Source organism: Leptopilina heterotoma, unplaced genomic scaffold, assembly GCF_015476425.1.
Source record: "Leptopilina heterotoma isolate Lh14 unplaced genomic scaffold, ASM1547642v1 Lhet_134, whole genome shotgun sequence".
NCBI lineage: Eukaryota > Metazoa > Arthropoda > Insecta > Hymenoptera > Figitidae > Leptopilina > Leptopilina heterotoma.
In genome coordinates, this window is record NW_025110853.1 from 1,523,456 (window position 1) to 1,535,979 (window position 12,524).

General features: G+C 25.0%; 2 protein-coding genes across 2 annotated transcripts in view; one reads left to right on the forward strand and one right to left on the reverse strand.

Moving 5' to 3' along the window:
* Positions 1 to 274, forward strand: part of LOC122497580 (dopamine receptor 1-like) — a 553,069-nt gene extending 552,795 nt beyond the window's left edge. The window contains exon 10 of the mRNA XM_043604794.1: positions 136 to 274. Coding sequence (XP_043460729.1) covers positions 136 to 159 — 24 coding nt within the window. The 3' untranslated portion in view covers positions 160 to 274. The remainder of the gene's footprint in view (positions 1 to 135) is intronic.
* On the reverse strand, positions 25 to 12,160 carry LOC122497579 (methionine--tRNA ligase, mitochondrial-like). Its single transcript, XM_043604788.1, has 7 exons — positions 11,610 to 12,160; positions 8,056 to 8,214; positions 7,589 to 7,863; positions 5,595 to 5,826; positions 2,904 to 3,139; positions 2,532 to 2,766; positions 25 to 598 (listed from the first exon to the last, which is right to left on the reverse strand). Exons 1-7 carry the CDS (start codon positions 11,863 to 11,865, stop codon positions 30 to 32), a joined length of 1,962 nt encoding a protein of 653 aa, XP_043460723.1. The 5' UTR covers positions 11,866 to 12,160; the 3' UTR covers positions 25 to 29.
* Positions 12,161 to 12,524: the final 364 nt, after the last annotated feature.

Here is a 12,524-nt window from a genome sequence, read left to right on the forward strand (position 1 = left end):
AAGTGTATTAAAAAAACTAGACACTTCCGTTACTTCTTTGCTATTCTTATTTTCTCAAAAAATTTACAATCCTTAATATAATGACGTTCATTTAATGATAATTCTTCCATGTAAATTGGAATTGTATCTTGCCAGGTACGATTTTCATGGGGAACTTGAAGAAAGTCGAGAAGATCACTCGTCATTTTTGGTATAACTGGATGAAGAACAAGAGCTGAGATACGTGCGCACTCCAAAGTTAATGAAATCACGGCTTTCAATTCATTGGCAACGGCAGGATCGGATGTATTTTTTCTCAATTTCCATGGTCTATGATAGTCAAACATTTGATTTGCACTGTGTAATGTCGTCATAACAGCATCAACTGCATGATGAATATCCAAAGATTCGTAATTCCTTTCCGCTGTCGATTTTAATGATTCTAAATTTTTCTTCAATTCCAATGCCTGCTCGGATTTTAAAACGTCGGCAAATAATTTTGGATTTGGAATTTCTTTTTGTGGATTAATAAGATCGCCAGTGCAACGACGCACCAAATTTCCAAGATTATCCGCCAAATCAGCGTTTAAAGTCTCGCTCACTGTGTTCGCGCTAAAGTCTACAAAAAGAACATTTTTAAAATCGAATTTTCAAATATGTAAATATATATATATATATATATATACAATAAATTTCAATATATATATATATTTATTTATTTATATATCAAAATTTATTTTCTAACTTTATATTTCATTCCTTAATTATTAAAAATGTCAATACTTATATGTATTACATATATTAAAATTTATTATTTTATTTTTGGTATTAATGTTTTCAGACCTCGGACCGAGTTTAAGGCGCAAAAAAAGTCCTTGTAGTTGATAAAAGATACAAATAAAGTCGAAAAAGTCGTTTATTTTATGCAGTGTTGTAACAGAAATTTCATTTTTTATTTCCTTGATTTCTCACACATTTCTAAATTTAATTATTTAAAATATCAATCATTTTGTTATATAAATATTTAAATACTTGTTATTTATTGTTGCACAGGAATTAACAATTTTTTAATTTCAATTTCAAACCTGAAAATTTCTAAAAATTACAAATACAATAAGTCATTCGTTATTTTATAGAATTTTTAACTAAACTTCTTTTCTAAATCAATTATTTTTAATAATTTTCCTAAAATTCTTTAAGAATTCAATTATTATTATTACTATTATAACATTTTTATCGAAAAAAATTCAATTATTTTCTAAAATTTTAATAAAATCCTACTCAAGAATTAAAATATTTCCGATTTAAAATTATAAAAAAATAACATTTTTTTAATAAAATTTTTTTGAAAATTAATGAAAAATTCTCTTATTACCGGAAAAAACCTAATCATAAAACTTATTCTCTAAATCTAGAAATTAATTTTCTCATTCTACATAGAAAATAACATTTAAATAAATAAAATCCAGTTTTTCTTTTAAAATAAATAACAGTAACTGTATAACCCATTTATTAATTATTTTTTATTATAATTCGATTTTCAGAACATTAAATTAGAATTTTATCAACTTTAAAATTCAAGCGATTTAAAAAGAAAAATTTTCAAAAAAATTAGAAAACAAGAAAGCAAACAAAAACAACAAACTTCAATATTTATTATTAATAAATTTTAATTAATAAAAGAAAAATGATCAAAAAATAAACATTGGATCAATTTTGTGATATGTAATTGAATTATTTTCAGAGTTTGCTATGGAAGCGTTCACAAATGATGTCACGTTTTTGAGGGTAGGGGGGGGGGTCTCTACCAAACGTGACACAATGTATTTTTTACATGTGAAATTGAATGAAATTGCGTGACAGGGGGGAGGGGGGTTGAAAATCTCAAAAAATTGTGTGAACGCTCCATATTAAAAAATTTCCAAAATTTAATATGCTATTAAAATTATTCAAAATTTAATTATTTTCAGAATTTCCTATTCAAAATATTCTAAATATAATTTCCAAGAATTTTAATGAAATGAAGAGTCAAGAATTTTCAATAAAATTTTACAAATAGCAAGTATTTAAAAACTATTTTTGCAACAGTAACCCCTAAAGAGAAATTTTACACATTGAAAATTGTGCGTAAAGTGACACTTTTTTAACAGTGTGTAAAATATTTACTTTTCAATATGTAAAGTAGATTGCAATGTGTAAATAACTATAATATTAATTAAATATTTTTAAAATTTAATTATCTTATAAAAATTGTTAAAAAACGAAGATTATGATATGTAATAAAATAATATTTGAAATATTTGACTATAGTTGTTATTCACTCTAAAAAGAACTTGAAATAAGTTACATTTTATACCAAAAATGTGATATCTTGTTGCAATATTTGAAAGAAAAGTAGAAAAAGTCTCATTAATTTTGAAACTGAGTCGAAGAAAGTTGTTTTTTTCAAATAGTCGAAAATAGTACAAAAATCATACTATCCAAGGTCTGCCTTTTTCTTCTTTTTACCTAGAGAGATACTCAGTATATTTAATAATTTTTTAGCTCCTTACTTGAGTCTTTGTAGGTAACAGAATTTCTCAGTAGAAAATATCGAATTCCCTCCGGCGTATAGTGAGAGGCTGCATCAAATGGCGAAACAACGTTCATATTTGATTTTGACATTTTTTGACCCTCAACGGTCCAGTGGGAGTGACACAATAAAGTTTCCGGCGGTTCATAGCCTGCTGCTATGAGAAAAGCTGGCCAGAAAATACCGTGAAATTTCAAAATGTCTTTTCCAATAACCTAATGTGTGTTATAAAATAAGTAATTTTACGATGCATTCTCCTTTTTTCACCGTGTGTGGCGAAAATAAAAAAGCACATTTTCATCGAAAATTGAGAAAATACGGGAAAAAAATTGATAAAAAAACTCTACAATACCTGAATAGATGGAGGCCAAAATTGTTTGCATTTTTCATCTGGATATCCTAATATTGTCAAGTAATTAATTAGAGCATCGAACCAGACATAAATACTTTGGGTATCATCATTAGGCGTTTGAATTCCCCAAGGGACACGATTTGTGGGTCTCGAGATACTTAGATCTTGAAAAACTCTTTCATCGTTCGCCCAGTGCAATAAAATTTTATAAAATTTCTCTGGTCTCACTGCATTCTCTGAAAATTGGTGATAAATAATAGTAAGGGGCCGTACTTGGGCCGTACACATAATACGTCACGCGGCTAGGGGGAGGGAGAGGGTCTGAGAATTGGGACTAACAATAAGTGTGACATAGGGGTGGGGGGGTGAACTCATGTGTTACGTCACAATCTTTTAAATTCAAAGATTATAAGAAATTATATGTGACAATGTCACTTTTTCTAAATGAAACAAGTTAAAAATGCTTTAAACTATATTTAATATCTATTATGTACCGGTTTAACATCTATTGGTATATTATTTATAATATGATAAATAATATATTCTCTTAATTTGAATCAGTTAAAAATCATGGTTTTAACTGACAATCAGCAGTGACTGACTTTTTGCTTCTGAATCAGTTAAAAATAACTGAAAAATTATCCACAAAACACTGAAACTTTTCTAAATATGTATATTAAAGATTTGCTTGCATACTTCAAAAAATTTACTTGCAAAGTTTATTTTAAAATTTTGTAAAGATTTAAATTTCTCACTCCAATAAATGTTTATCGTCAAATTTTCTTAAAAATATAGCTTGAAACTTTCCTGAACATTTGAATTACATTTTTGACTATTATACTTTCGTGAAAATTTTCCTGAAAATTTAAGTTAAATTTTCAGGAAAGTTTCCCGCTAAACATTTATTGAAGTGGGATATTTAAATCTTTACACAATTTTCACTAAACTTTGCATTTAAATATTTCGAAGCGTGCGAGTAAATCTTTAATAAATTGTTAGAAAAGTTTCGGTGCTATGTAGGTAGTTAAACGTGACTAATTGAATTAATAAAAAAAAATTGTATTGAAACGTCAGTTATTTTTAACTAATTGTCAGAAAAAAATATTAGGGGAGAGTCTCCAGTTGTGAGACACCTTCAGTTGTGAGACAGTCAATTTTTTTTTAAACATGCAATATTAAAAAGCCGATTGGTTTATATAAAAACATTTCTTTTTATATGAGCCAACTTTTTCTTGTACGCCGAAGCGGATATATAAACTGTTTTTGTTAAATACCAACACTGTGTGTGATAATCGACTAAAAAGCGTTTTTTCAATAAATGCAAAGTAATTTTTTTCCAAGTTAATTAATTAGGAAAGGTAAATGTAATGCATTTTCTTTTAGTGTTTTCCTTATATTTTGTAATGCAATATTGCATTGTTCCAACCTACGGTTGAAAATAATTTAATTTTCTTTTTTCAAAATAGCGCCAATTTCTGGATGTGAGACACAGCATATCACCAGTTGTAAGACGGTGTCGACACCCATCTGGGCAGCACAAAAAATACGACTTTGCAGGCATACTATTTAAATGTTGTTTTGATTTTTTTCTAGTATTTTTGGGCTTGTCAAGTGGAAAAAAGTCAATTGATTCAGAAGAAATCAATTTTAATGCTCTTGTTGAAGCTATTAAATTGTGTTTATTTGATAGTCATATTTTGTCGAATAAATATTATTATTTAGTATATAATAATATATATTATTAATATATTTAATTATTTCTACTAAACATAACGTTTTATGTCAAACTTATTAAATTTTAGCAATTTTTAATGAGTGTCTCACAACTGGATGAGACATATTTTTTTTTTTGAAAAAAGCGATGTGCTCGGAAAATGTATCGTAAAATTTTTTTAGTTTATCGAAACACTATACTTTCTTTTAATAAAAGTTACGTATTTCTGTTACCTTTCGAACGGTGTATTTTATTTACAATTTCGTTTACCCGTTTACAATTTACAGGTCAAAAATAAAACCCGTCTCACAACTGGAGACTCTCCCCTACTATTTGAATTAGTGTCTGACTTTTTGCTTCTAAATCAGTTATTTTTAACTGATTCAATAATTTAGAGTGTAGGATATAATATATAATGTCCAATGTATAAAATTTACAGTGGAATTTACGTGTGTGACGTGACGTAAGGGGAGGGGTTCAAGATTTGTGACGAAGTGTGACATAGGGGAGGGAGGGGTTAAAAATGGTCAAAAATCGCATGACGTATTATGTGTACGGCCCCTAAATAATACCTAATAATAAAATAGAATTTATATCACTACAGTTTTCAAAGCTCAACTCAACCATAATTTACTTTCTATTTAAATATTTTCAAAAATTACTGTAATAAAATGGAAAATAGTGTAAATTCAATATTTATTTACTTACAACAATTAATTTTTAAATACACAAAATAATTTTTATTATAAAATATAAATTAAAGAAGGTATTAAAAATATCATCAAATTTTATGTTTAAAATTTAATAGAAAATAATAATAATAATAAATAATAACAACAATAAATATTTAATAATAGTATAAAATTGAATAATAGTAAATCATTACAATTAAATAATTATAAATGATACTAAAAATGAAATAGTAATTAAAAAAATAAAATTATTCTTTACGAGCAAATATTTTATCGTGTAAATACCATTTTTCAGCCAGTGTCTCACGTCGTCTTGAAACGCGCTGAGACGAAATTTAAAATTTTCCTCTTCGTACCACTCGACAGGATGGCCGGACTCCAAGGATATTTTTACAAGTTCACCTTTATTATTTTTCTTTTCAGTTATTTCGTCATTTGAAAGGAAAGCCTCGTCTGATACACAGTACCAACCACTGTACTTTCCTGAATAAATGTGTCCTCGCTCAGATAATTTGTTCTAACATAATATATTTATTAATACTAACATTAAAAAATTTATATTTAATCAATATCAATATTATTACATTAAAAAATTTATTAATATATATTTAATTCTCTAAAGTTTCGAATGCTCAAAGTGATTGACGATTTTTTCTTTATTACTTCTTCAAATATGAATTCTATCAGAAATTGCATTATTAAGATTTCAATTAAATTATTTTTTAGAATTTTTAACTAAAACTCTTTGTTTAAATCAATTATTTTGAATAATGGTTGAGAAAGTTCTTTGAAAATTTAATTATTCGAAAAATTTTCAATTAAACATATATGTGACCTGGACAGTGAAAAAGGACCTTACGTGAAAAACAAGTTTTCGAAAAAACAGCAGTTAAAGTTTAACTTAGAAAAACCCTTGTAACTTTTTTAAATATTAATACTTTTCAATCAATTTAGGCTTATTTTCTTCACCGTGGATCACATTATCAAAATAAAAAACATACAAGTAATGAAAATTTTTTTTAATAATTGTTTATATAAATTAATAACAAACTCCCCAAACATAAGAAAAATAATCAAAAAGTTTTCTAAATAGCAACAATAAGTATAAATAATTGACACATGTTTGTAAGGGTTTTCGAGGCCACTAATTACGATTATGATGTTAAATTGACAATTTGACAGTTGACAGCTGTCAACTTTTCTAAAAAGTGGTCGTTTTTATAAAAAAGACAGTAATAAGGATTTTGAGGTCGTTGGTTACGAATATGATATCAAATTTGAATTTTAACTCTTGACAGTTGTCAAAAAAACTGTCAACTTTTCAAAATAATAAAAAATTATCGTCTTCGTTATTTTAATTTTAAAAAATTCATTTTTTTCGTATTTTTACTATTGTTTCTTTTGACTTTAAAAAAAATTTTTTAACACTTCTAATCAACTTATGACTTTTTGGTTTTCACCATCTTAAAGAGCGTTTCAAACTCTATCCGAATCAACAAAAAAGTAAAAAATGATTTTTTGACACGTAAGGTCCCTTTTCATAGACCAGGTCACATATAGGTATTTAAAAATTTAACTAATTTCTAGAAAAAAAAAATTTTTCAAAAAAATACTTTCTTCAAAATTTTTCATTAAAGTTAAATTGTAATAATTTAGATTGTACAATTACAAAGTAAATTACAATTTCAATATTGTAAGAAATAGAAAAGGCTTTCTAGGTTTTGTATTCAAATTCTTGTCGATTTCAAAGTTTATAAAGCAAAAAAAAAAAAAATTCAAGAACAATATTTTTTCATAGGAGTAGAGATGATTCTATCACTCAGTCGTATTTTCACTATTTATTAATATTTTTTCATATTATAAATATAAACATAAAAATTAATTCTGCGATATATTAAGAAATATATTTGCAAGTGCTCAATTTTTAAAAAAGTGGTGATTCGGTTTAATTAAATCTTCTTGTCAGTATAATTAATAATTTGATTTTAGATTTACCTAAAGTTTTAAACGTTCAAATGAACAAAATACTTTTTTCAACTCCAATATTTTAAAAAATTACTAGACTAAAAAGAAAAATATTGTAACTGAATATTTATTTAGTTAAAAATTATTCTTTTAATTATAAAAAATAATATTTTGTTACTAAAATTAAAATTAAAAGAAGTAATAAAATTGTCGTCGTTCATTTGAAAGTTCAAAACTTTAGGAATATGATTTTAATTAAAAAATTCAAAAATGTAATCTTAAAATTATTATTTTTGTTTTAAATCAATATTTACCCAAAAATTATGTACAGCCACACGATGGCGATTTTCAGTCGTTCGGATAAAATCATAATATCCGATATTAAATGTATCGCACATATTTTTAAAAGTGAGAGAAATTTTATCACAATATTTTCCATTTGGAAGTTTATTTTTCTCTGCAGCACGCTCGATTTTCGTTCCATGCTCATCAGTTCCGGTACTCAAAATTGTCTTATATCCTAACATCGAATTAAATCTTGCAAACGTATCCGCCACAGCCGCTGAATATAAATGCCCAATGTGAGGAACTGCAAATAATTTCATAATAATATAATTTATAATCATAATTAATAATATGATTATTTTACTATAACATCAACATAATTTTAAAATGAATATTTTCAATTATCAAATAATATTTTCAAAAGAATTACAAAAAATTTCAAGTTCTAATACAATCAATATAATTTCTAGAAAAATCAATTTAGACATTACTTTACCATCATTGACGTAAAAAATTGGAGTTGTAATATATTTGTAATCGCTTGCTGAGGATGAATAATTTCTGGAAATTTCTCTTTGAAAACGATTTTGATGACACAAAGCGGAAAAGAAGGTTCGTGACAAATTAACTGATTGCAACGAAGCAGGAATTTCTACTGTAAAAGACAATTACGACCAATAATATATCTCACAAAATTAATAAAATAATTCTTCTTCAAAAAATTATCACAAAGAGAATAATTTCATTCAAAATTCACATAAATTAAAAAAAAACACAATTTTATGTGAACATTATCGGTTAATGTTTTACAGAAACAAAACCAAGTTTTTAATTGCAAACAAAAAAAACAAAAATTAACTAATTTAGAATTATTAATTAGAAAAGAATAGTTTCTTAAATTTTGAAAAAGAATGAAATTTCTGAAATAAAAAAGTAAACAATGGAGAAAATAAAAATCTATTTTATAGAGAAATAAAATAACAATAAAATGAAATAATAAAATAATAATAATTTGGTACAGGTCCGTTTGTAAATAAACCAGAAGTAAAGTTAATTAAATTTATTCTACATTAAAATGGCTCTTTTTGTTACAAAAAAATTTAATTCTTATTTTCAACTAATTTTGTATTTTTATTCTCCCTTGTGAGAGAAATTGTTTCCAATTGTGCGATGAGATCCATATGCTTAAAAGAATCTGGCTTCTCCGTGAATGTTTTTATTAATTCCAATCGTTTAGGATCATCGGCAGAATAATAAAGTTGTAATTCATTTGCTAAACATTGTGCCTCCTGTACATCAATTGATTTTATATCAAATTCACCGCGCATTAAAACAATTCCTTTTGTATCTTTCAATTCACAATAGTGAATCATTGTTAGACACTCGGGTGCATTTTCCTTATGAGTTTGAAACCAAAGTAATGGTGTCATATGAATTTCTGATCCATGAAATTGAACCATAATAAATTCATAGCCTTTCTCACGTGGTAATGGCAGTAAAAATGTTGGATATTTACCACCAAGCTCAAATATTCTTTCATATTGTTCTACAGTCAATATTCCTGCAATACAATCTTTATGCTTGTGATATTCTTGCCAAATTTCTGAAATTTCCTCCCTCGTTTTATCCTCAATTAATTCAACTTTCATTATGTCGGCCAATTTTGCTTCTCTCTTTTGTAAATTTGTCTCTGCCAATGGTTTTGCATCAGTCCGTTGAAAACATCTTTCACGTTTTTCTTTAACATTCGAATTAGTACGAAAAAAATGTATTTACATTTTAAATTTATTTAAAAACTAAAGTAATTAACTAAGGACCTATACCAAATTAATTTCGAATTACTTTACTATAATCTAAAAGTTTACTCAATATATAAAATAACAAATCAGGGTGGTCACAAGTTTCAGTTTATTAATTTCCCTGACAATTTACTGACATTATAATTATTTTCCCTGACAAAATTATTTTTACAAGAAAATATAAAAGTTTACGGAAAATGAGTAAAATTGATAAATTTTAATAATTTCTAAAAATTACAATTATAACCCTACCTGAATTCAATTATTTTCTTCAATCTTCAACTAAACTTCATCTCTAAATCAATTATTTTAAATAATTTTCCGAAAGTTTTTCTGGAATTCAATTATTTAAATACAAAAACTCAATTTTTTATAATAATAATTGTAACTGTCCATATTTTTTCTTAAGTTATTAAGGTAAAATATTTTCAAAAAATTATAATAAATAAATTCTTACAATTATTTTTTTTAAAAAAGATTTGAAAAATAATAGTTTTTTAATTATATACCTACAATTGAAAAATTTTCAAACAATTGAAATCGATACCTCCGTGCAAAAAAAACCACTCTCACGTTGGTTCTCTAAAGTAACCACTCTGTATTTTTCCTCATAACCTGGTAATATTTTGTATTTTGTTTTATACATTTTTTATTTAAAGGTTATTATTTGCAAGAAAATCTAAACACAATTTATAATCAGTCACTATTGATAGAGTATAAATGTTTATTATATTTCATTGTAAATATTTTATATTTTTAATAAAAAATGAATGAAAGAGAATATGATGAGGTTAGGAAACAAAAGCAGTTCTGGTTACTTTAGAGAACCAACGTGAGAGTGGTTTTTTTTGCACGGAGGTATCGAAATTTGGTAAAATGTTTTAAAAATAATTTAATTTTTGAAAAATATAAATAAAAATAATCAAATTTTTTAAGAATTTTAATTGTAATAATATGACCATCATTTCTCCGAAATTTTTATAAATTTTTATTCACTTTGTTCGAAGATAATTGAATCTTTAAAAGTTTTGATAAAACAATTTTAAGAATTAGTTTTTAAAAATATTTTAATGTAATTTTTCGAAAATAATTGAATTTCTTAACAAAATTTTTGTATAATTTAAAAAAAAATATTAATTTTTTGATGAATTTTAATTAAAAATTTTGAACATGATTTTTTTCTCCAAAATGTTAAAAATAATTCTAAAATGAGCCACCGGAAATTATAACCACACATAAAATTCTGACGCCCATTGAATTAGCATGGAGGTCAGAATTTTATGTGTGGTTATACTTTCCGAAGGCTCAAATGTTATTATTTTTTGTATTTATTTAAATTTTTGGAAATATGGAATTGAAAATACTGAAAAAGTTGAATGTTAAAAAATTAGCTTCTAATTTTCATTAATTTTGATTTTTAAATTTATATTTAAAGATTTTTCATTGACATTTTTGATAATTCAATTACAGTGGAACCTCGATTATCCGAACCAAAAATCATTTTATCCGAAATTTATGACAAAAAAATCTTAAAATTCTCTGTTTTATTAATATATTATTATGAATTAATATATATTTACATACTATATACATACATACTTATCAATATTTAAAAAATGTATTAAATTAAATATATATTGTTCAACTGTACAATTTTTTTTACTTTAATTACGAAAAAAATTTAAATTTCTATTATCCGAACTTTTGATTATGCGAACCCGGCCTTGCCTAGGTTAGTTCGGATAATCAAGGTTCCACTGTATTTTTAAAATTTGCAATTAAAATTCTTTAAAAGTTGATTTTCAAAAATTGTAACAAAATACTTGAAAAAAAATTAATTATTTTTAATTAAATTTTACAAAATTTCAATTATTGAAAAAGATTTTTATTATAATTTACATAATTCAAAAATTTTATTATCTTAAAAAATGATTCAAGAATAATTTTTCAAAGATTTGTTTATAGGTAGTTATTTTTCGCATTAGAAAAATCGAAATAAGTTGCACTTTATTATACTAAAAATTGTGGTATTTTGTTGTTATTTTCCCTGATAAAAAAAATTTTGTTTTCCTGACATTTGCCTGACATGTGGCCACCCTGTAAATTAAAAATTTAAGAACAAATTTTCAATGAAAGACTAAATAATATGAGTTAAACTATATTCTTAAAATGACTAAAAAAATAAACATCGCGTATAAGTAAACAAATTATTTTATAAAACAATATAGATAATAAAATTGGAGTTGTGTACCTTTTTCCTCTTGTATTTTTCTCTCATTCTCACTGACACGTCCTAAAAATTCTTCAGGACTTGTTTGTTGTAGTTTAGCAATTTTCTGTGAATATTTTTCATAATAAGGATTTTTTTGCAAATTCTCCAATACTTTTTCTAATCTCGGTCTAGTTGACATAATAGATCTTTTCGAAGTAACAGACAATATTCGACTATTTCTTAAGCATCCAAATAATTTCACGTACTTATTATATGAGAGAAATGATACTGCCATTGATAATTTATTAAAAATTTCTAAAAATAAGTTTTTGGTTTGTTAATTAACAATAAGAAAGGAGAACAAGTGTTTTTTTCAACACACGTGCGCCGCCATTTTGAATTTCTAGTGTCAAAAACTCCAGTCGTTGAGTTTCTAGTTGACTAAAAATTTGCTTCTTATACTTATTTATTTAAATAAATAAATTGTTATTTCTATTTTTAAATTATAAATAATAGCTAAAAGAGGCTAAATATTATCGTTTTTACTTATTACTAAACTTTTTCAATCATTTCATATGTAGCACAAGGTTCCGGCCATATGTGATTCAGGAAAGTACCTAAAAGTGTGTTTCGGGTTCTTTCATGCCCACAAATTGTCAAACAATAAAATTTGAAAAGTACCAATAAGTTTTTTTTGTAAATCAACATGTAAAGTACGCAACGTTTACTAATTTATTTGTAAATGTTCCAAGTAAGAAAATAATAACAATTTAAAAACATTTAATAAAAATTAGATTTTCAACTCATTTATTTCAATTTTAATCATTTATATTAACAAAAGCACGAGTTTTTATTAAGTACCTCTCCAAAGCAACCACTGTTGCTATAATAATATTTTCCACTATTGTTTAAAATCAGAAAAGAAATAAACATAGAATAAATTAATTTTGTAAA